The sequence below is a fragment of the Canis lupus genome, chromosome 8 (genome assembly GCF_011100685.1).
Source record: "Canis lupus familiaris isolate Mischka breed German Shepherd chromosome 8, alternate assembly UU_Cfam_GSD_1.0, whole genome shotgun sequence".
NCBI lineage: Eukaryota > Metazoa > Chordata > Mammalia > Carnivora > Canidae > Canis > Canis lupus.
Genome location: NC_049229.1, coordinates 28,191,708 through 28,216,207, shown reverse-complemented (window position 1 = coordinate 28,216,207; position 24,500 = coordinate 28,191,708). Strand labels below are relative to the sequence as shown.

The 24,500-nt window shown below is 35.1% G+C and overlaps 1 protein-coding gene across 3 annotated transcripts in view; it reads right to left on the bottom strand.

Moving 5' to 3' along the window:
• FRMD6 (FERM domain containing 6) overlaps positions 1-24,500 on the bottom strand; it is a 232,166-nt gene that overhangs the window by 28,216 nt on the left and 179,450 nt on the right. For all 3 annotated transcript variants that reach the window (XM_038544706.1, XM_038544705.1, XM_038544707.1), the window contains 2 exons: positions 8,581-8,825; positions 2,375-2,465 (listed from right to left, as the gene is read on the bottom strand). In XM_038544706.1, the coding sequence (XP_038400634.1) occupies positions 2,375-2,465; positions 8,581-8,679 (190 nt within the window). In that variant the 5' untranslated portion in view covers positions 8,680-8,825. The remainder of the gene's footprint in view (positions 1-2,374; positions 2,466-8,580; positions 8,826-24,500) is intronic.

The following is a 24,500-nucleotide window of genomic DNA, read 5'->3' as shown; positions in this document are numbered from 1 at the left end:
AGGTAAAAGTGATCTAAACATGTGAAGACAGGCTGGTAAAAAAACATTAAAATTTTCAGATTTCCCAAAGCAAATCTCTTAAAATCTCAGTATTTCTCTCTCTTACAAAGCCATCTTCTTTTTAAAAGAGTTTATTTATTTATTTTAGAGAGACCGCGCATGTGTGTGTGTGTGAGTGGGGAGAGGGGCTGAGGGGTAGGAAGAGAGAATCTGAAACAGACTTCCTATTAGCTGTGCAGCAACCCAACATGGGACTCGATCCCACACAGTGAGATCATGACCGGAGTCAAAACCAAGAGTTCACGGCTTAAATGATTGAGCCAATTAGGTACCCTCAGAGTTTTAAGCCTAAAAAGTTTATTCTCTTTTCTCTAACCATCACTAAGGGAGTATGCTCATGGAAAGCTCTACATAAAAATAAATGTACTCACTCTGGAAGAGTAGAGTATCTCTTTGACTACTCCAAGGTTAACACAACTGACTGAATGCTGGAGTGTTTTAACTGAGAAAAAGGCATAAGAGAATAGGAAAGGTAGAGCTACTCTGTTATAAATGACATATTAAGCCAACCAATTTGAATGAAAGGGATAAAGAAGAGGTCTCAGATACAAAAAAAGGGTTACTTAAATTCACTTATCAGATCAACTAAATTATCTCCCATCTCTCATATGCTACCAATTAAACATGAAATGAACAAGACCAGACAACCTTCCTGTTGAATATGATTTGTGTTTGGCTTGAGTTGCCAACTGAAGAAGCAATATAATGAACAGAAATGAGACTGTTCTCTGTGTAATAGCACATATTTTTAAACTATCACCATCTCTCTACCATCTGACAGTTTGATCATGGCTCTATATTTTAGGCATTCTAAAGCATATATCAAAATCTGACAAGCAGGTAATTTCAGTTGACATGTGAGAAAAGTAAAATTGAGAGAGTCAAGTGATATTTCTAAAGCCACACAGCTAGCTAGTGGTAGAACCAGAATTAGAACCAGGTCATCTTATTCCTTTTCCAATGTTCTTTCGCCACACTACAATATCTCTTTTTAAAAAGGTATCTTAAAACTCTTATTTTGAAATCTAAGGAAGCTGTAAACTGGTTTTATTAGGCTGACTTGTTGAACAACACAAATCAACAGTCTGGCTGTAGTTGTAGCATTAAAAGAATTAAAACTTTGAGTTTAGAATAAAAGAAAAATTTTTTAGAATCTATACAGCATCTTATTTCTCCCAGACCCTTCCTTGAAAGTATGACTGAGAGATGTACTAATAGAAGGATAGAGTTAAACATTTGTGTTTTTATTGCTTTAATTATTGCAGGAAGAAACCAAAGAGCAAATGGCTGATTCATTGGTTGAGGTGCTCACTGCTCCAGGGTCCCTGGCCTCTCCTAAAAAGACAGCTGAAAATGGTTCACATTTTGGTGGAGAAGGGCCTTGTTTTTCAGCTGATCATGATATACTTTCCCATTTGGCAGATCTAAGCATTTATGACACTAACAGATTCTCAAGATGTCATAAACCTTTACATTTAAACTAATTCCAGGAGTAGAATATGATCCATATACAAGTAAAAAATTAAATACATTTCACAAAAAAGTATATTAAAAGTATTATTGAAAACCTGAACAAAGATATAAATGGTTTTTTGACATAAGAGTAAATTAGATAAATTTAAAAATATGATTTGAAAGAAAAAGGTTATAAGGAATGGTGCTGGCAAATCCTGGTAACTTAACTCAAATATTATGGGGATGGGGTGGGGGAAGAGGCTTATATGGAGCCATTTATGTGGAGAAAACCTTCACATAAAGTATATAGCAGAAACTCATCCCCCATCTCCAAGTCATACAGTCTAATTGGAAAAAATGTATGAAGAGGAAAAAACAGAAAATGAGAGCAAATTAGTAGATCATTTTGTTATACTATATAGTCAACAGTAGGAGAACTTGAATAGAGGAAAGTTATTTTTCTTATGTCTAAATTTTTTAATGTCAGAAGTTATAAAACAAATTATAAAAACATCCAAGATAATTTCCTACTAGCTCCAGCTGCTCCCTGAGTGCAAGGCAACAAAAATCAAGCTTGGTTCACTAAAACAGAAAAGAACAAACACAAAATCTAGATTCCTTAAAAAGAACTGATTTTTAAGTTCAAACTATAATGCATGGTTTAAAATTCTAAATCTTAGAAGAAATACATATCAGTTAAGATTTAAAAATGAATACTAGACTACAAGTAATAACCAGTTTATGGGTATTATGACAATCACAATCTTATCACAATATGCCCAAATTAAGTTACAGCAATAAAATATCATTTCCCCAGGGATAGTTGGTTAAATCTATCAGCGGTGGGAGAAAGACCTACTTTGTATAACACTGAGTCCAAAGAGGTGACAGTCCTTTAGCCTGAGTAGGTCACACACCTGGACCAGCAACTGGTGACACAGAATTTTAACCTGTAGAGAAAAAACAAAACAAAATAAACAACACAACTTGAGATAATAAGAAAACCAAGCCTACATGCTGAGCCACAATCAGGCAATTTATTTATTTTATTTTATTAAAGATTTTATTTATTTATCTTAGAGAGAAAGAGCATGCAAGTTGGAGGAGTAGCAGAGAGGACAGAGAGGCAAGGGGAAAGTATCTCCTGCAGACTCCATACTGGGTACAGAGGTTGACATGGGGCTCAATCCCACAACCCCAAAATCATGACCCAGGTGGAAACCAAGAGTCAGGCACTTAACTGACTGAGCCACTCACGTACCCCCACAATCCGGCAATTTAATGCACCATACATATATGCCTTAAAAGGACAAGTTAACACTAGCAAAACAACTGTTGGTTCATGGAAATTGCTTTAATTTGTGTTGTTTTTCAGTAATGATTATCACAATACAAATTTTTACAAAATGGTAATAAGGTACCAATGCAATCTTGTACAAGACTCATAAATCTTATGACACATGGACAAGGACTTATTCTAAAACCAATGTGCATGATAAATATATTAGAAGGTACACAAAATAGGCTACTCAGATTATCAAAAGCAAGTCAGGCAAGTATCTTTACAAGGTATGTTTTCCTCTTGATGGTCTAAGCAAAATATTTATATACTATTATAGTGAGTGAATAACTCATTTTATTTATCTTAATCACGTCTATTGTCTTATAAGTACCTAAACAAGGGTCCCTTCTCAGTCCTAGTAGAATTCAAACATAATAAAATCCTATTAATTTGGAACTCTGTGACTAGGTTATTCTGAAAAGTTACATGGTGAACAATAATATACTCTTTAAAAGACATAGTTTTAATGACTTCTCTAATATTTAATCAAGCATTTTGAGGGATAGTAATTCTGCTGGGTCTGCCTCATTGAATTCAGAATCATTAAAGCTTATCAGAGTTGGAACTGACTTTAAGAGCTCATACAGGTCAATTTCTTCATTTTATTAAGGTAGAAAATACAACCTAGAAAGCTTAAAGTCATGCAGCTAGTAATGGCAAAGACAGCAAAACACAATTTTGCTCATTTAAGTATTAAAATATTTTTAAATGTGTACATTAAAATATATGCAACATGATGGTTTATCATTTTAGCTATATATATTATGTGTGGCATTTCCCCCTCATTTGTACTATTAATGTGCAATGATACTGATGCCACTTACAGTTTTAATTATAAATTCTAAATTAACTCTGAATTCATGACTTTTTATCATACCTTAATAAAGGTAACTCAGATTCAGAAAATAAAAACATGCTGAGACCCTTCAATAACTGAAAGCCAAACAATTCAGATGGTGATAATTCCAACTGAAAGAAGAAAAAATAGGTTTATTGCTCTTTCCACATTTATTATTAAATGGCAACTAATCTGAAGCACTTTATCTACTGGAAAGAGCAAATGGTATTTATTCAAGACCAGAAGCACATGAATTCAGCTGCTTAGGGGCAAAAGGGACTGGAAGAAGCTGGGACAGTGTCTTATTTTATATTCAGGATATATCGTTGACATTCAGTAAATGTCTGAAGAACAAAACATGAGTCTGATACCCCTGTGGGCTCCTCACCTTTGTTCTGTTTCATGACTATGGACTAGTCTCTGGCCCACTGAGCAGATGGGTTTATAGATCTGCCATTCAAGAATTTAGGGAAAATGCAGCATTGCAAGGCCACCAACACCACTGGGAGAATACATTTGCTAAGAGGAAATCATTTCTTTTTTGCTCATTAAAAAGACTGTGTGTTAACTGAATTTAAATAAAATAAAATGATTGTGTTTTTTTGAGTTCTGCATTACCACAATTCTACTTTATAAATAAGCTTAAATAAACATGATAAAAGTATCAAATGTTATATAAAATTGAACTATTATACTACAAATTTGAGACTTAAAATGTCATACCATCTAGGGTACCTTTAATCCTTAGTTTTGACTGTATTTTCAAATGTCATAAACAAAGCTCTTGGGATAAAAATGTAATAACAAGTTAACAGAAAAATTCCAAACCACAAACCATATACAAAAACAAACCATGTTGTAACTTTGTGTAACCACTGTTCAAATAATGCTATACATTTCCTCCATATATATACATTCCATATACTTATCATTGTTCTGCTAGTTCAAATCAAGTATTTGGAGTCTACTGATAAAACTCTGTAACAACTATCAAGTATTGTTCTTGTTCAAAACTGTAATTTAAAAAAAAAACAAACCTGTAATTAAGTAAGGCTGTGGCTCTGAAGTTTTGTCTGCTGTGAAAACAAGCTGGAGTTTTTTGTATTTGCATATTATGAGTCTTCAAGGCTACATTTTAGCTGATTGTGAAATTATTCAAGTTCTTTAATCTTCAGGAACAATGGAGCTTTAAAAAGTGCTATAGAGTATGAGGTATTAAGAATTAAAGTATTACTTAAAAATCTACTGTATATGAAACTTTCTAATAAAAACAGCATTTGGGGCACTTGAGTGGCTCAGCGGTTGAGCATCTGCCTTCAGCTCAGGGCGTGATCCCGGGGTCCTGGATCAAGTCCCATGTCAGGCTCCCTGCATGGAGCCTGCTTCTCCTTCTGCCTGTGTCTCTGCCTCTCTCTCTGTTTCTCATGAATGAATAAATAAAATCTTTAAAAAAAACAAAACAAAACAAAACAGCATTTGACCCTAAATGTCAATGGTTGGGGGTGCCTAGGTGGCTCAGTCAGTTCAGTGTCTGACTCTTGGTTTTGGCTCACATCATGATCTTGGGTCCTGAGATTGAGCCCCATGTCAGGCTCCACACTCAGCAAGGAGTCTGCTTGAGATTCTCTACTTCTCCTTCTGCCCCTCCCCCTACTCGTGCGCACACTCTCTCTTTCTCTAAAATAAATAAATAAATAGATAGGTAAATACATAATATTTAAAGTAAATAAATAAATAAATGTCAATGGTAATTGAGCAAGCATGTTTAAAATATATTAAAAAGAATTGTTGCCTTTTGTCTTACTGAACAGGTATAAACTCTTGGCCACTATGTAACTCAATAATTTTGTGTATATTTATCATAATCTCATCATCAAAATTTACCAAGTTTCCATGAATATTTACCTGATGATTAAAATCTTTAAAACATCCCCTACTAGTTCAAACTCATGGAGAAACTAGAATGATCAAAACATTAAATTTACCTCTCATGCAGAAAGACAATATTTTACCAAATTATATGTATATATATATATATATATATATATATATATATATATATAAACTATATATGTCAAGAAATAAACTATCTTTGTTTAAAAAATAATAGAAATATGAAAAAATGAGACCATTAATAAAACTGTTTTTGCTATAATTAATTTGTTATACTACAAACATCAATGCAATTTGATAAAAAAGATAACACTGTAGAGAAAGACAGACCTTTGGCAGCCCTGAATGGGCTTTCTAGCAATGAGGGGTCTCCATACTACTTAACTCCTCCTCCCTCCTTTGTTCAACAGCTTGCTAGAGAGGAGTCTATGTGCCCTGGAATAAGAAAATCTTATCGCCCTACAGGGGATTCAGATTCTCCATTTGAGCTTCATTAACAGAGCTCCCTAATGAAATGAACAAACAGCTCAAAGAAATTTTAAAAAGTGCTACTCTATTAAGTGCTCACTTACTAAGCAATTCCCAGCTGCCTAGCACTACAATTAGCAGTTTATTCATGTTATATTTTTAAATCCCCACAATGACCTCGATGAGGAGAGGAAGATTACCTCTATTTTATAGATGAGGAAATCGGAAGCAAAAAAATCTAACTTGCCCAAGGCTGCAGAGTGTGTCAGAGAGTAAGGATTTCATCTGAGGTCCCTGTGACTCTGAAGCCCTCCTTAAGCATGATGATCCATGGCTGTACAACCTGTGAACATAGCCCTGACCACCCTGTAGGGATATTACACTAATTTTGCAAAATAAGGTAAGTGAAGACATGTAAAATTAATCTCTGATAAGGAGTTAAAGTAATAATAGCTGCTACTATGTATGTGTAGGAATGATGCTATCCGCTAATCCTCAATTCTCACAATTACACAGTAAGATTATAGAATAGGTGTTATTCCTAATTATCTTCCTCCATTGAGATTTTAGTACCAGTTAATTTCTTTGAAAATTATAGTCAGCTCTTAGTATTCCTCATGAACCCAGATTAATCTTCCTTCCACTTATCCAAGGCCAGTAAGGTCTTGTTCCATATCCTATATGTATACGTAGCTGCACAAATGAACACACAGATATACAGTCCACTGAGTAGAAAGATATAAATGGACCTGAGAGAAATTTCTTAAGTGCTTAGGCTATAATGCCATGGATAATGAAATTTTAAAAAATTCAGTGGGTATTTTTTTTATAAAATAACAGAGTAAAGTTGTATCTTAATGTATTTTGCCCATGACCACACTGAAAAAGATAAGCTGTCAAGTTTTATTAGATTTTTAAAAAACAAATGTTGTAAAAATAATAGCCTATTGCTTCACATATTCAAAAACAACTTTGGGTACCCTAAATAACAATGTTGCTAATCAACAGAAATTCTGCCCAACAGATGACAAAATTCATTCAAGAGGTAGGTGATGGGCAGCCTGGGTGGCTCGCGGTTTAGCGCCGCCTTCAGCCCAGGGCATGATTCTGGAGACCCGGGATCGAGTCCCATGTCGGGCTACCTGCATGGAGCCTGCTTCTCCCTCTGCCTCTCGCTCTGTCTCTCATTAATAAATAAATAAAATCTTAAAAAAAAAAAGTAGGTGATGCTCAGACAATCCCTATGAGCAAAAATAATGTTATGGCAGTAAATCAAGAAACTGAGGAACTGTGGTGATCGTCAGAATAAAACTGAAATAATTATGATAATAAGCAGAACCTTTTCCTGTCTAAATTTTTTAACGAAGTTACTTCAATATCATACATATTCAGTATAACATTTAGAAATATTCTTTTATATAGCAATTAACTTAAAAATATAGTAGCATATAGCAAAGAAAATCAACTTAAGACATGCACAAAAGCAAGTTTTTCCCTAATCCATTTGAATACAATCAGTGAAAGGAAGAATATGAACATTGATAATAGGGAGAGGGGTTGAAAAATGCTAGGTATGATTCTGATTACCATAAATCTGTTTGGCAGTCTCTACCAAAGCTAAACACAGGTATACTTTATGATTCATAGCTCCACTCTTGAATAAACCCCAGAAATGTATACATATGCACATACACACAAATGAATTTCACAGGCTAAATGTTATTTAAAAGAAGCCAGATACAAAAGAGAACACACCACATAATTTTAGCTGCATGAAGTTGGGAAAAAAATTACTCTATGGAGAAAATAGTTACTACCCTTTGGGTGGATATTACTGTCTAGAAGGAGTCACAAAATATTTTTCCAGGGTGCTGAAACTCTATCCTATCTCAAGCTGGATGATGATTACATGGGTGTACACAATTATAAAAATTCTCTGAGGTGCACACGTAAGACTCCTATACCTTGCTGTATGCAAATTATAACTTAATTTTAGAAATTAAGAAAAATAGTAGCATATTCCTCAATGACCAGGTTAACTAAGAGGGTTAACTCTGACTCAAGAACCGTAAGCCACATCTTAGTGCTCTCAAGTGCATGGCCTATTCTTGAAATTCGCTGGATTTATGCTACTATTAATGATCAAAATGCATATTAAGAAGCCAGCAGTTATTACTATTTCACATGTGCGACAACTCTAAAGCACTTAAAAAGCAAATTCATATTATATATTAATAAAAATGTATATGTCAGTAAAACATTTTAAAACAGCAAGGTGTTATTTTTCTATAATATAGTAACCAAAATTCTGTAATTTTACCCTCAGGTGAAAGAATGTTGAAGGCAGTTGCACTTAAGCCATAATTCAAAGTTTATACCTGTGTAGACAACTTTAACACCCCAATTCTGCTACATTATTAATGCTTTCATTCTGTAATGTTTTCACCCTTCACCGGTAGTAACTTGAATGTGGTCACTGGTGTGAACAGAATATTCAACTATTTCTAAAGTTGGATCCACTTACATTTATGATGATGTTCAGAGATTCATCATTGGGAAGGAAAATACACACACTCCGGCGGTCTTGCATGACTCTGTTGTTATGGAAGTTCAATTTGTTCATTGTGTTGTGGGCTCTCTAGTGGTCAGGGCTGGGCTCCGAGTCCTCAGCAATTCCTCTGATTCTGAACACTCCAAAGCCAAACTCTGCTCCTCATCACACGCCCTACAGGAGAAGCAGCATGATGTTCCACTACGTAGGTTTCATAGCTGTAAAAAAAGCCCAAACACCAGCCATAAATAAAGTCAGCAAGATTGGTGAGGAGAGAGACAGAGAGATGAGCAGTGCAACTGCTCTTGTTGGCACAGGGACAGCACGTCTCAAAGGTAGGGTTGCCTAGTTTAATAAATGAGAACTCACTGAAATTTATTCTGTATTTTGCCCACTATCAACTGTTTTAAAACTTTCATTCACAGTCATGAATTAAACATAAAGCCACTGAGCGCCTCATATATTCAAGGCAGTACTATGCACTGCAGGGCCCACAGAAACAGAGAGCCTGCCTCTGAGAAGTTTCCGATCTCACGTGGGAGATAATCAAGAGTTCCATAAATAAACAAAATGACAAAACAGCAGCAACAACAAAATTGTCAATCACTCCTTTTTTTCCATTACAAACTCAAATAAATGTCTTGGCTCTTCTATTACATTCCTTCTTCAACCACTGTGGTCTGGCTTTTACTTCTTCACATCACTAAAGTGGCTTTACCAAAGGAAGCCAGTGATCTCTAGACCATCAGCAGAATCTCTAGGATTCACTTCAAATGATCTCTCTTACTTACCAAGGTTAAGTCCTCCTTACACCTTTTTTCTCCCTGATTTTTTATGGCACTGCTCTCTCTCCTGATCCTTTAACCTGACAATGCAAACAATACTTCTATGTTTTTCACCAACCAATTAACACACAGAAATAACAAAACTGTATATCTCAAACCATGTTTGTATACAAAAGAACTGTGGATTTGGGGGATATCTAATCAATTTATTAAACATATTTTTAAACTTCTCTCAGGTTTTCAATGAATACAATTGTTTGCAAGTAATGAAAATTTTATCTCCAATCTTCAATATTCACACCCTTTCTGTGTTTCATGTCTTACTGTGTTGGCAAAACTTTGCAGAATAATTTTAAAACAATTTAAAATAATTTTCTACTTTTAAATGACTGTGTCTACTATTTCATATATTATTGCTAATATAACACTATTCAACCAAGTACATTAAGACTGGTTGCCTCTCAAACCAACAGTAATTATTTTTCTCCAGTAGTATTTATATTGCCTCTTTCCACCTATATTTATTGGAGCAGAAGAGAATTTCCAGGAATACAAAATTGTTTAAAAAGGCAGACAGTATAACCACACAGTTTTAATAGAAAGGCTACAGTCAGTGCTTACATAAATCAAAGCATAAATGAGATATAATCTGGTCTATTTGCTTACAGTTAAATGTCCATCTGTTATCAACAGGAAGATGGGAGGGAATATAATCTTAATGGCACTAAGAGTAAATATAAACTAGTATTTCTTTTTAAAGTATGAATAAAATACCATCCATAAGGGAGCTACTCAAACTAAGTAAAAACAAATGGTAATCTTATATTCAGTATTTCTTTATTAGGAAGGTGACTAAAAGTCCCCTTAGAAGTATTTCGCCTTTCTTAAAGGATCATAGCAAATGTTTCACACTAGGTTATAGCTAGCACATCACCCCATAGCATCAGTGAAGGTCAGCATTGCAGTTTATCCCCAGTATGGGATGATTAGCCCATGTATTCTATAAACACAACGAAGTGCACCCCAAATCCAATCCACTTTTAGTTCAACAGTTCCAAAGCACCAATTGGAAGACCGGTGTTGGCTGCCTCAGAATCACCTGGGTGTCTATAATAAGTACAGAATCCTGAGCACAGTGACATTTCTACTCACTCAGAATCTTCCAAGTCAAGACTCAGGAATCTTAACCTTTTAAAAAAGTTCCCAGGTATTTCTGACATATAGTAGTGTATAAAAACCACATTTGAATTAACACAAGGAAGGTACTGAGCAGACAGCTGATTGTAATACCTTCATAGTATAAACTGGGGAAACAATGAAGTATAGAATGGGGAATAAGCAACATATGTAAGAGACATTGTCACTGTAACTGGAAAAAAGTCGTCAATATTAAAGGCTCTGAGGAGTCCTGCAGACAATTTCTTAAATTTGTTTAACGTAATATTTCTCAAATTTACTTGGTCACTGAATACTTTCCCTCTCATATAAGTCCTATCTATTAAGGTCCTGTAGAATAAAATTCTTAAACATACCAAGGAAAAGTATGGTTCTAAAACAATTTCCTTGTAAAATCTTTTATTTATTTATTTTAGATTTGAAATTTAGAGAGAGGCAGGGACATAGGCAGTGGGAAGAGCAGGCTCCCCGCGAGGAACCCGGGACTCCAGGATCACGTCCTGGACTGAAGGCAGACGCTCAACCGCTGAGCCACCCAAGTGTCTCTCCTTGTCAAATCACTAATGGTAGATTTTTTCCTATATATTGATCTATTCCAACACTTAGGCTTCCTCTCTACTAAAATCTTTTCAAGAAGAAATTATCAACTATGATTAAATGCATCTTATTTAAATTCAAAACCTTGAATGATATTAATCCCAACATAATTCTTATTATTCAAATTCTACACTTCAAATTGAGTTACTCCTATAATTGTCCATTCCTAATTAAACTAATTAAAGGAATGTATTTCTACTGACCTACTTTCTAGGATTTAAAAAATAAACTAAGGAAAAAATATCTTCTGAGGTTTGAGTTTCCAGAGCTTCATTAAGATAATTTTCAAATTTCATTTGAGTACATTTTTTAGTTATTTTATGATTCAACTAATGCAGTGAAAAAAAAAAAGAAAGAGATTGGAGGAGGATTATTCAAGAAAATTTCATAAAAAAGCAGAGTCTTTCAGAAGCAGTGCTGCACCATTGCTGCTGCTTCTGCTTTGAGGATGGCAAACTAAAAAAGTCCCAAAAGAGAGATGAGATTAAGTTTTAATTCACCCAGGAGTACATGAAAGCTGATTAAAGGGTTCCAGTAAAAGGGCAAATGTCTATATCTCTAATATGCTTCAGTATAAAATGTAATCTTACATTGGACAGTCCTGGGGAAAAGAATCAGACTAAATTTACACCAATTTGAATCATGGAAATTAGCCTCTGAGTCCTTAGCTAAGTCCAAACTGAGTCCCAGGAGAGCATGCTTCCTACTCCAAGGCAGGCCCTTTTCTGTCCAGTGATCTTAGGATAGATTATTACTTTTAGAACAGATATTTATGAAGAACACACCATGCTGTGGTATCATATATTCCAGACAACAACGAAACAACCTTAATAATGATCAAACCCCATCCTGTCATCTTTATTAATATCTAACTTACAAATAAAATATAGTAAGATATAAGACTCCCCCACTTGAATTTTAAACCCACATAATTATAAACATCTCTTATAAGTTGATGTTTGAGCTTATAACAAAATTAAGAGAGGGATGTCATTTCCTTCCTTCCCTCCCTCCCCCTTACACATCCATCCTTCCATCCATCCCAGGGAAGAGTTTTCCAAATAGAGGGAACAGCAAAGGCCAAGGTTCACCTACTGTTCAGAAAAGGCAGAATAAAAGTACTAATTATAAAAAAAAAGTACTAATTGTAGCTAACAGTACATATGTATTATGTGCCAGGTGCTTTTGTTAAGCACTTATGCTATATTAAAGAAAACTGTAAACTCTTTGCCATGCTTCCCATTAAGAGATGGGATCTATTTCCCCTTCGCTTAAATCTGGGCTTGCCCTGTGACTAACTCATATTCAGTTAGAAGTTCTACCTCATGGATAACTCATTTGTGCAAATACTCTTTGTTATTTCAAAGCATTATCTCTCATTAATAGTTCAGTAGCTTACAGTTATATTTCTTGTCTATTTCCCCTACTCAATTTCTTTTAATCTCTAATGATAGGCACATAGTATTTGCTCATTAAGTGTGGGTTTCACTTACTACACACGTCTTTGGACAAGGAAGATCCTACCGCAAGGTTTCTTAACCTTGGCATTATTGACATCATGGGTCTAATATCCTTTGTGATGTGGAACATCCTGTGCATTAGGGGATATTTAGTAGCATTCCTGGCCTTTACTCACTAGATGGCAGGAGAATTCCCCCACTTCCCAGTTGTGACAACCCAAAATTTCTTTGCAGATTGTCAAATGCCACTTGGGGCAAGGTCACCCATTGTTGAGAGCCAACTATTGAGAACAAGTTTCCTTAAACTCATTACTTTTTACCCTCAGGCTGTTTTTTTTTTTTTTTTTTTTTTTAAATAAAGGCATATCTGTATCTTTGTTTTATTGCACTTTGCTTTATTGCACTTCACAGATATTGTACTTGGTGGGTGAGGGGTTATTTGGTTTTTTTTTTTACAAATTTCAGGTTTGTGGAAAGCCTGTTGGTAACATTTTTCCAACAGCATTTGCTAACTTTGTGTCTCTGTATCACACTTTGGTAATTCTCACAGTATTTCAACTTTTTCATTATTATTATATTTGTAATGGTGATTTGTGATCAGTGATCTTTAATGTTACTACTAGAATTGTTTTGGGGTACCTATGTAAGATGGGTGGATGCTCTGCTCCACCAACAAGCTGTTGCCTGTCTCCCTATCCTCCCTATTCCCTGCAAAACGATAAAACTGGAATAAGAACAATTAATAACCCTACAAAAGTCTCTAAGCATTCATGTGAAAGGAAGAGTTGGATGTCTCCTACTTTAAATCAAAAGCTAGAAATGATTAAGCTTAGTAAAGAAGGCATGTCAAAAGCCAAGACAGGCTGAAAGCTAGGTCTTTTACACCAGTTAGCCAAATGCAAAGAAATGCAAAGAAAAGTTCTTGAAGGAAAAGTGCTATTTCAGTGAACACACAAACGATAAAAAAGCAAAACACCTTTATTTAGTGACCTGGCGAGATCAAACCAGCCACAACATTCTCTTCAGCCAAAGAGTATCCAAAGCAAGGCCCTAACTCTCTTCAATTCTAGAAAGGCTAAAAGAGTGAGGAAGCTGCAGAAGAAATATATGAAGCTAGCAGAAGTTGGTTCATGAAGTTTAAAGAAAGAACCCATCTCCATAACATAAAAGTGCAATGTGAAGTTGCATATGCTGATGTAGAAGCTGCAGTAAGTTATCTAGAAGATGTAGCTCAGATAATAAATGAAGGTGGCTATCCTTAAACAACAGATTTTCAATGTAGCTAAACAGCCTTCTGTCAGAAGATACCATCTAGGACTTTTATAACTAGAGAGAAGTCAACTCCTGGCTTCAAAGCTTTAAAGGACAGGCTGACTCTCATTAGCTAGGGGCTAATGCAGCTGGTGACTTTAAGCTGACACTAATACTCATTTACCATTCCGAGAATCCTAGTACTCTTAAGAATAATGCTAACTCTTCTCTGCCTATACTCTATAAATGGAACAACAAAGCCTGGATGACAGCCCATCTGTTTATTGAACACAGTTTATTGAATATCTTAAGCCCACTACTGAGATCTACTACTCAGGAAAAGGTTCCTTTCAAAATATTACTGCTCATTGACTATGCACCTGGTCACCTAAGAGTTCTAATGGAGACGTACACTGAGATTAATGTTCTCAAGCCTCCTAACACAGCATCCTTTCTGAAGCCCATGGATCAAGGAGTCATTTCTGACTTCCTAGTTTTATAATTCTAGAAATAATTTCCATAAGGCTATAGATGTCATGGGTAGCAATTCTTCAAATGGATGTGGGCAGTCAATTGAAAATCTAGAAAAGAGTCACCATTCTAAATTTAGGCCATTAAGAACATCATTAATTCATGGGTCAAAAGGTCAAAATATCAGCATGAGCAGGAATTTGAAGAGGTGGATTCCAATCCTCATGGATGAGTTTGAGGTGTTCAAGATTTCAGTGGAAGAAGTAACTGTGGATGTGGTGGAAACAGAGAACTAGAATTAGAGGTAGAGCCTGAAGATGGGACTGAACTGCTGCAATCTTGGGGTAAAGCCTGAATAACGAATGAGGAGTTGCTTCTCTTAACAGATGAACAAAGAAAGTGACTTCTTGAAATGGAATCTACTCCTGGTGAAGATGCTGTGAAGACTGTGGAAATCACAACAAAGTATTTAGAATGTAACATAAGCTTACTAGATTTAAAGCAGCAGAAGGGTTTGAGTATTGATGTCATTTTTGAAAGAAGTTCTATTGCAGGTAAAATGCTATCAAACAGCATCATGTGAGACAGAGAAATCATTCATGAAAGGAAGAGTCAACTGATGCAGCACACTTCATTATCGTCTTATTTTAAGAAATTTCCACAGTCACCTCAACCTCAGCAACCACTGTGCTGATCAGCTGATCCCAGGTGAAATGCTTTAAACCTGGGTGCCCTTGGGCAAGGTTCTTTACTTCTTTGTGTCCATTTTTCTCACCTCTAAAATTTAATTTTTGTGAAGATTATTAAATTTTCACTACTCTTTACTACCAAGTAACATTATTGATGTCCTATTATTGAAAATAAGTGGAAGAACTGCTTTTTGGTAGTATGTGGTGGTTATAACCAATCATTCTGTCATTAATCTTATCTTGACTTCTAAAAGAAAGTGTTTTTCTCTTGTTTGTAGCTAATAGATTATTTCACTTCTAAATTTAATAATGAAAAAAATAAATTTAATAATAAGATTTGCTACATACACCTTGGGGCTGGGAATGGCAAAGCACCTTCCAATTAAAGTGGACTTAAATTGGTGCCAACTAATCTTATCATACTCTAAGGAATAAAATGATGTGGTTAGTTCTACAAATGTTTGTAGTCTTTGACAAAGTAATCTCACTTCTGGGGAATGCATATAAAGGAAATAATTCAATCAAAGTACATCACACTTTTGATCATAAGTACTCACTAAACTATTATCAATTAAAGACTGGAAAAAAAATCTACACAGTCTAGTAATAAGAATGGATTAGTGAACTGTAGTACACCAATAAAAAACACTATTGAGCACATTCTCCCCAAATCACAAATATCTACTGTAGCCCAAAATTACTGTTTCACTATGTTTTTAGAATAGAACTAGCAGGACTAAAGGAAGCTCCTAAATCAAATAGGTAGAAAGAAAGACAGTAAGACAACAAGGCAGGAAGAAAAACAGACAGAAATTAATGACTCAATCAATCACAAATTTCTGTTAATGAGCAAGTATATAAGTTAACTGGTACTTGAGTCCTCCAGCACTTCGTTAAAGTATACTCCTTTTTGTCTCACATCATTTCTAAATTCTGGTCCTTAGAGGCCTTATCATGTTTTTGAAGAGTTAAAATTAACACAGTAGAAATAACAGGAAGTAATACAATTATATTTCAAGTTGAATGCTAAACTGTGTGGTCAAAAGGTTGTCCATGGATTTGTGGAAAGGCTGAGAACAGAGGGAAGTACAGCTGCTGAGGAAAGATTTCATGGAGGGAGGTGAAATGGTTTGTATGCAGTGCGGAGAAAGAAAGAATGACAAGGGTGAAAGTCATATAGATAAGGGCCCCAGATAGGGAGGCAGGAGATAGACCTGAGCCCCTCAGAGAATCTGTGTTGCTGTCCCATGATGCAAACACAGACCACAGACCGGAGAGATGAGAAATCAGGCTATAGAGCTTTCCCCTGAATTATAAGGCATCTCCTTCAGTATCCTGACCAAGCTTCCAAGGAGACTCACTGAGACATCACAACAGTATCCTGTAGAAGGTGTCATTTTTCAAAGTTCTGTTCTATATTAACCAATCACATTCTCTAGCTTTGGCAACTCACTTTATTCACTTGATTACAGAGGCCAAGCACAGGGTAATGATAATAGTGTCAAAAAGGAAAATGAAATCATCACTTTTTTTCACAATTGAGATTAAAAATATATTTCTTCAAAGCATGATTCTAGACATATTCTGGACTATTCTCTAGACAGAATAATAATAAGCATAATTCTGTTAATCAACAATTATAATGGTTTCCTACCCGGCGTTCATAAAAGAAGTAATGGGTACAACAATCAGACTAGAAAAAGAAATAAAAGGCATCCAAATTGTTAAGGAAAAAGTTAAACTGTCACTATGTACAGATGACATGATACTATACATAGAATACTCTAAAGACCAAAAAACTATTAGAATAAATGAATTAAGCAAATTTTCAAGATACAAAATTAATACACAGAAATCAGTTGCATCTCCATATACTAATAATGAAGTAGCAAAAAGAAAATTAAGAAAACAATTCCAGACATATCCAATAAAGGGTTAGTATTTATATAAAGAACTTCTATATGGCAATTCAGATGGCCAACACAGATGAAAAGATGCTCATCATCACTTGTTCTCAGGGAAATGCAAATTAAAACCCAATAAGATACCAGCTCACACTTGTCAGAATGGCTAAAGTCAATAACACAAGAAATAACAGGTGTTGGTGAGGATGTGGAGAAAGGGGAACCCTCTTGCATTGTTGGTGGAAACGCAAACTGGAAGAAGTATGGGGAGGTTCCTCAAGAAGTAAAAAACAGAACCATACTAAATGATCCAGTAATAGCATTACTGGGTATCTACTCCCAAAATATAAAAATACTAATCTAAAGAGATATGTGCACCCCCTCTGTTGCAACATTATTTACAATAGTCAAGAAATGGAAGCAGCTCAAGTGTCCATCAACAGATGAACGGATAAAGAAGATACGGTGTGTGTGTGCGTGTATATATATATATATATATATATATATACATACACATACAGGGAAATATATATATATACACACACACACAATCAGATATTTCAACCATAAAAAGAAGAACGGATAAAGAAGATACGGTGTGTGTGTGTATATATATACAGGGAAAAATATATATATACACATACACACACAATCAGATATTTCAACCATAAAAAGAATGAAATCTTGACATTTGCAATGACAGGGATGGAGCTAGAGGGTATAATGCTTAGTGTTATAAGTCAGAGGAAGACAAATGCCATATCACTTCACTGAAATGTGAAGTTTAAGAAACAAAACAAATGAGGAAAAGGAAAAAGAGAGGGAGAGAGAAACCAAGAAATAGAGTCTTAACTACAGAGAACAAACTAAGGTTACCAGAGGGGGGGTGGGGAGGGATGGGTGAAATCGGTGATGGGGATTAAGGAGTGCACTTGTAATGAGCACTGGGTGCCTAAAATAAAAACTTAAAAAAAAAAAAAAAGATTCCATTTACAACTGCATGAAAAATAATAAAATACCTAGGAATAGACTTAACCAAGGAGGTGAAAGATGAGTAACTCTAAAAGTTATAAAACATTAAACAAGAGATTGAAGACACAAACAAATGGTAAGATATTCCATGGTCACTGATTGTAATAATTAATATTGTTAAAATGTCCATACTACCCAAAGCAATCTATAGATTCAATCGTCATCAGAATACCAACAAGATTTTTCACAAAATTAGAACAAATAATACTAAAGTTTGTATGGTGCCACAAAAGGTTCCAAATAGCCAAAGTAGTCTAGAAAAAAGAAGAACAAAGCTGGAAGTATCACAATCCCAGGTTTCAAGATACACTAGAAAGCTGCAGTAATCAAAATGTACCATACCAGCCCAAAAACAGATACACAGATCAATAAAACAGAATAGAGAACCCAGAAATAAATATTTGCCTTATATGGTCAACTAATCTATGATAAAGGAGGCAAGAATATACAATGAGAGAAAGTCTTTTTAATAAATGGTGCTGGGAAAATTGGATGGCTACATGCAAAAGAATGAAACCAGACCACTTCCTTACACTATTACAGAAAAAAAAACCTCAAAAATTAAATACTTAAATGTGAAGCCTAAAACTATAAAACTCCTGGAAGGAAACATAGGCAGTAATTTCTTCAACACTAACTTTAGCAACATTTTTCTAGATGTCTCCTAAGGCAAGGAAGACAAAAACAAAATTAAACTATTGGGACCACACCAAAATAAAAAGTTTTTGCACAGTGAAAGAAACCATTAACAAAACAAAAAGGCAACCTAAGAATTGGAGAAGGTATTTGCAAATGATATATTCAGTAAGGGGTTAATATCCTATATAACTCAACACCAAAAAAAAAAAACAAAAACCCAGAAACAAAAAACCCAAACAACCCAATTAAAATGCAGAGGACTTGATGGTATACAGTGATGCTCAAAATCACTAACTGTCAGGGAAATACAAATCAAAACCACAATGAGGTATCACTTGTTACAATGCCTAAAATCAGAAAGACAAGAAATAAATTGGCAAGGATGTGAAGAAAAAGGAATTCTCACACACTATTGGTGGATTGAATGCAAACTGGTACAGCCACTGTTGAAAACAGTATGGAAGTTCCTCAAAAAATTAAAAACAATTATCATATGATGCAGTAATTCTACTACTGGGTATTTACAAAAAAATATTAATTCAAAAAGAGATATGCACCCTATATTTGTTGCAGCATTATTTACAATAGTCAAGAAATGGAAGCAACCCAAGTGCCCATCAATAGATGAATTGATAAAGATGTGGTGTATATACATACTCAACCACAAAGAAGGCTGAAATCTTACCATTTGCAAAAATAGGGATGGACCTTTAGAGAGCATTACGCTAAGTGAAATAAGTCACACAGAGAAAGACAAATACTATAGTGCAATTTCACTTGTATGTGGATCTAAGAAACAAAACAAACAAAAAGCAGAAACAGATCCAAAAATACAAAGAATTGGCGGTTGCTAAAGGGGGTGGTGGAGGGATGGGCAAAATGGGTGAAGGAGAGTGGGAGATACAGGCTTCTAGTTATGGAATGAATAAGTCATGGGTATAAAGAGCATAAGGAATAGTCAATGATATTGCAATAGCATTGTTATGATGACAGATAGAAGCTACACTAATGGTGAGCATAGCATAACACAGGAAGTTTTTTTTTTTTTTTTCCCACAGGAAGTATTATGTTGTAAACCCGGAAACTAATGTACCACTTTGTGTCAACCATACTTTAATTAAAATAAAAAGTAATGAGATCTTTATAATTATTTTAAATATTTCAAACACCCTGTTAAAACTGGCATATATTTTAAAAAATTGATATATTTACCTATGGTGATATTTCAAGGAAAACTAAAAGATCATTCACTTAAGTAATTTTAATACCATTTTTCAAGTGCTTATTTTGATAGTACATTTAGTGTTTTTTTTGTTTTGTTTTTTAAATTTATGAGAGACAGAGAGAGAGAGAGAGAGAGAGAGAGAAGCAGGCTCCATGCAGGGAACCCTATGTGGGACTTGATCCCAGGACTCCAGGAGCATGCCCTGGGCCAAAGGCAGACGCTCAACCGCTGAGCCACCCAGGTGCCCCCAATAGTACATTTTGTTTTACCTGCCAGATTTAAAAAATGAAAACAACTTATTTTGATAGACAATCTTTTCCAACATGAGGCCCAAGGAAGATGCGGGAGAGGAAAGACAACCAAAGTGATCTCCAGTGGTCGAAAGGTTGTGATTTAGTTGTATACATACATTTAAAAAATAATTTTAATTAAAAAAATCCTTCCTTCTGTCTAACCTATCATTCTAGTGCTTTTCTCTGCCACCATATATCTTCACTGTATTCTCATCTGGATTTCTAAATGTTCTGTCTTGTTTCATTCTTTAAGTCGGCCACCCCAACCATGCTGCCAAGGTGACCTCACTTTTTTCTCTCTCCAAATGTTCACTTAAATTCTAGTTGTTTAACATATAGTGTAATATTGGTTTCAGAGAATTTTGTGATTTATCACTTACATACAACACCCCATGCTCATCATAAAAAGTCCAGAGTGACCTCATTAAATGGCACATCCAATCCTGCATCTCACATCCCAGCTCACACACTCTTTCATGCTACAGCACTTCCATAGGAGAACATCTAAACTCTAAGGCACAATCTTTTACCATTGGGTTCCATCCGGCCTCTGTGTGGGCATTCTCTAACTCATGCAGTACATTTACTACAATTGTTTTCATTGTAGCTCTCCGAGCAAGTCTTTCTCTCATATGTCTGTGCTTTTTACTGTACTGTTCCCTCTGCCTAGATATCCTCCCTGGCCTATTATCCACTCACCTCCAAAAGAACAAGAAGCTTCGTTCTCCCCCAGAAACTCAAGATACTTGTCTGGGAAGCATGCTTCCACATTGGAAGGAAGCTGATGGGTCATTTCCCTTGCACTCTTATCACCCTTGTACTTGTTGGCAAGTCTGTCTCCCCACAGAGAACTGGAATCTCCTCCAGGGTAGGATCCATCAGCATCATGTCTCTAATGTCTGCAGTAGAATTGGGTCTAATAATAGGCAAACAGTAGGAAGCAAGGAGTAACTTATTTATAAATTCACTAGATATTTGAATTTTCTAGCAATTAAGATTAAAATCATATTTTCCTTGTCTTTAAAAGTAGAAGACAAACATGAAAGAAAATTAATTTCCAAATATTTTAACAAAATACAGTTTCTAAGACAGCTTCCCTGTGTATCAAGTTAAGCCAACTTATGTGAAAGCAAATATATTAAAAAATACATTGGTTGGGAGGCATTAAATGGCAAATACCAAAAATATCCAACCCAAACTTGAACTCTGCAGCCAAACTGCCTGAGTTTGACTATTAGCCAGCTATTTCCTAGGTATGTGACCTTTGACAAGTCCTTTCACCTCTACATCTCGGCTCCCGTATCTGTAAAATGGAAATAGTTACAGCATCTACTTTAAAAGATGACATAGGCACATAGTAGATACTATAGAAATGTCAACTCTTAGTAAATTAGTTAAATGCTATTAGGAAAATTTATAAATACCAAAGTAACTTGAAGGCTACCAGTAGGATGAAAGGGCTTATGGGTAGTTTGATGTGGTAGTTTGAGATGTCATGCAAAACCTGGTTTTTTCCTGGTACCCTTTAAGGTTTGCATCTCTCTGAGTGGTCAAATAAAAAATAAGGAAGCAAACATGAGTAATGATACTCACCCTAACTGGATGTCTTAACTCACCAGCCACCCATCATACAGCAGGGGCAAAGAATAAAGATTAGATGGGGCCAACTGTGGGCCATCTCTAGAGGTAGAGGTAGGATCAACTTCCCCTGAAGTACATGGGCATCAAAACAAAAATCTGAGTACCTTTGGGAAGCTGGGAGATGAGGGGAGATGCTAAATAGGGAACCAACAAGAACAAAGGCAATGGTAAAATTCATGAATTTTAAACCAGAGAAACTTTATTTTTTTCATAGCCATCTGTATTCAAAAGTCATATCAGGTTTAGCAACCAGGCACAAAAATTCCTTTCAACCAAGATGAATTTCTAGCATGACATCGCCAACAAAAAGTGCTGTTCTCAGGGAAAATCCTCCAACTTAGAAGCATCTGCTTCTAATTTCCACAATGAAATCTTTGATTCCTTCATTCATGGGACTTGCACTCAATTCCCTCTGACACTGGAACTGCAGCTTTCTAGATAATGATTTTGCTGTGAAATTCTTATTATCTGGTAGTAACAGAGAAATTCTTATATTACACACAAATCTTTAACATTATACTCTCTTTGGAAAAAAATATTTCAGGAGAAAAATAAGTAAAGTTAATGTGAAGAATATATACAATTCTTTCCTATGAATACAAAGTTCAAAAACAGGTGACTAACCAATAATTCACTCAGGGATACATACATGTATTGGTAAGACTATAAAGAAAGGCAATGTAATGATTAACCTCAAAACTGTACGGGATGGAGTAGTCTGGGAGTAGGGGATGTCTTCTGAAAGAGGAAGGAGCAACAAAGGAGCTACAGAAATTATTATTTTACTTATGCTTGGTAGTGAATACAATGATGTTGACTACTATTATTGTTTTAAAATGTACATAGACACTATAAGCATTTTCCTGTGTATTTAATAATTAACAAGTAAAATTTATCAGAGGTGGTATTATTGAAAATGCTGTGAATAATTACATACTGGTGATTAAACTTGAAAAAAATACATAAGGTAGGACAAATATACAATTCTGTTATAATACCCTACTACTGTTAACATAAAACAAATCCTATACAAAGACTTGAACTACAGCAAACTAAAATAATCCTTATAAAATATTATTGTGCTTATTGCACAATTGTTTCTATGGCCCAGAAATGGGGGAAAACCTTAGATATTCTGGTATTGTTAATGAAATCTCATAAGAGTATTCACAATTTGGTAGTATGTGTATGTATCAATTTCTGGGGTTCTATCTACTACTAAATGGAAAGATAATGCAATAAAATAACCACCAAATGAAAACTTTATCACTGTGTCAGATATTACAGATGATCTATTCCAACCCCTTATTTTTATTGGTAATGAAACTGATACTGTGAGACACTGACCTGCCAAGATGATACCAGTCAGTTTTAGGTACCCAGTGTGCTATACTTTTCAGGATTTTTCTTCTCTAAATTCTGTTCAAAAGCTCCCATGAGTAGGGAACAATTTAATTTAAACTAGTCTCTTTAAAAAATTTATTTTTTATATAAAGATAACATGCTAAAATGCTTTAGTGAAGCAAATGTACCCAAACACTAATAAAATCTGCCTTCCATGCTGACAGTTGTAGAATTATATGTAAAAACGTTTATGACACCAGAAAATGAGTTTGAGATCCTAGGAATCCAAATTTTACCCTTATATACATAAATTATGGGCTGCAATTATTTTGCTAGCCAGACACATCTGAAAAAGTAGCATTTGCAGCAGGACACACTCTTACACACGCACACATACTGTTCATGTGCCAAACGTGCAGAATGGTGTAAAGTAAAACTCACAGGTCCAAGTATTCTTTACAGTAAAAGAAGATCAAAAGCACAATCTATAGACTTCAAAGTAAAAGATTCCTCCAGACATTTTAATAAGGCTTTATATTGCTACAAAAGTTCTTATTTAACATCCCATTGGGGGCTTGCTGTGAATACATAAGTTAGAGACAAAGTTCTCACATAAACTTATAAAGACATCTGAAAATATCAATATCAAAAGTCAGAGAAAACATTTATTTTAATTTAAAAAAAACTTGAAACTCTAATTTCAGTTTTAAAAGCCTTTACATAAAAAAAATTGATAAAATTTTCATTTTATATAGGGCTTCCCTGTTATATATGGCTACCCTATTCCCCTGGGGCATCATCCAATCATTAGCCAATCTACTCTAAGAAGACTGAAATGATTTGTGCTATTCTGCAGAAACACAAATCCAAAACTGTTAAGGCAGCTGTCGGGAACATCACTGAGAACCAAGGCTGTATACCTTAGGTTTTCCCCAAGGTAATCTTCAATCAGAAGTTGGCTCTCTCCTACCCATCATCCAGTGTTAAATTCCCTTAGCTTACTTTTAGAAGATTACCACCATAAATTTGCCAGCTCCATTAAGTGTGAAATCTCATTTTCAATAGTATTTACCTATATAGTCTATTTCCCATACACCAATTCACAGGCCTTGTTTCTAGACTCTTCTCAACCAGGGTTTTGAAATAAGAATAAAACAAAGTCAAATCAATTATTATCGGTGTATTTCAAAGAGAGTAGAAGCAAAGTCATTTATCAGTGAACCTCAGAGCTCCCTGGTGTGTAAAGTCTACAGAGTCCAATAGTAAGTCACTGAATTGCCCAGTCAAGTCACCTCCATTTGACTTACCTGTTCATTAGTTTTTCTGGTTCTGTGATGTGCATCCCCCCTACACAAAGCCAAAGGACAACATTCCTTCTTATAGTAA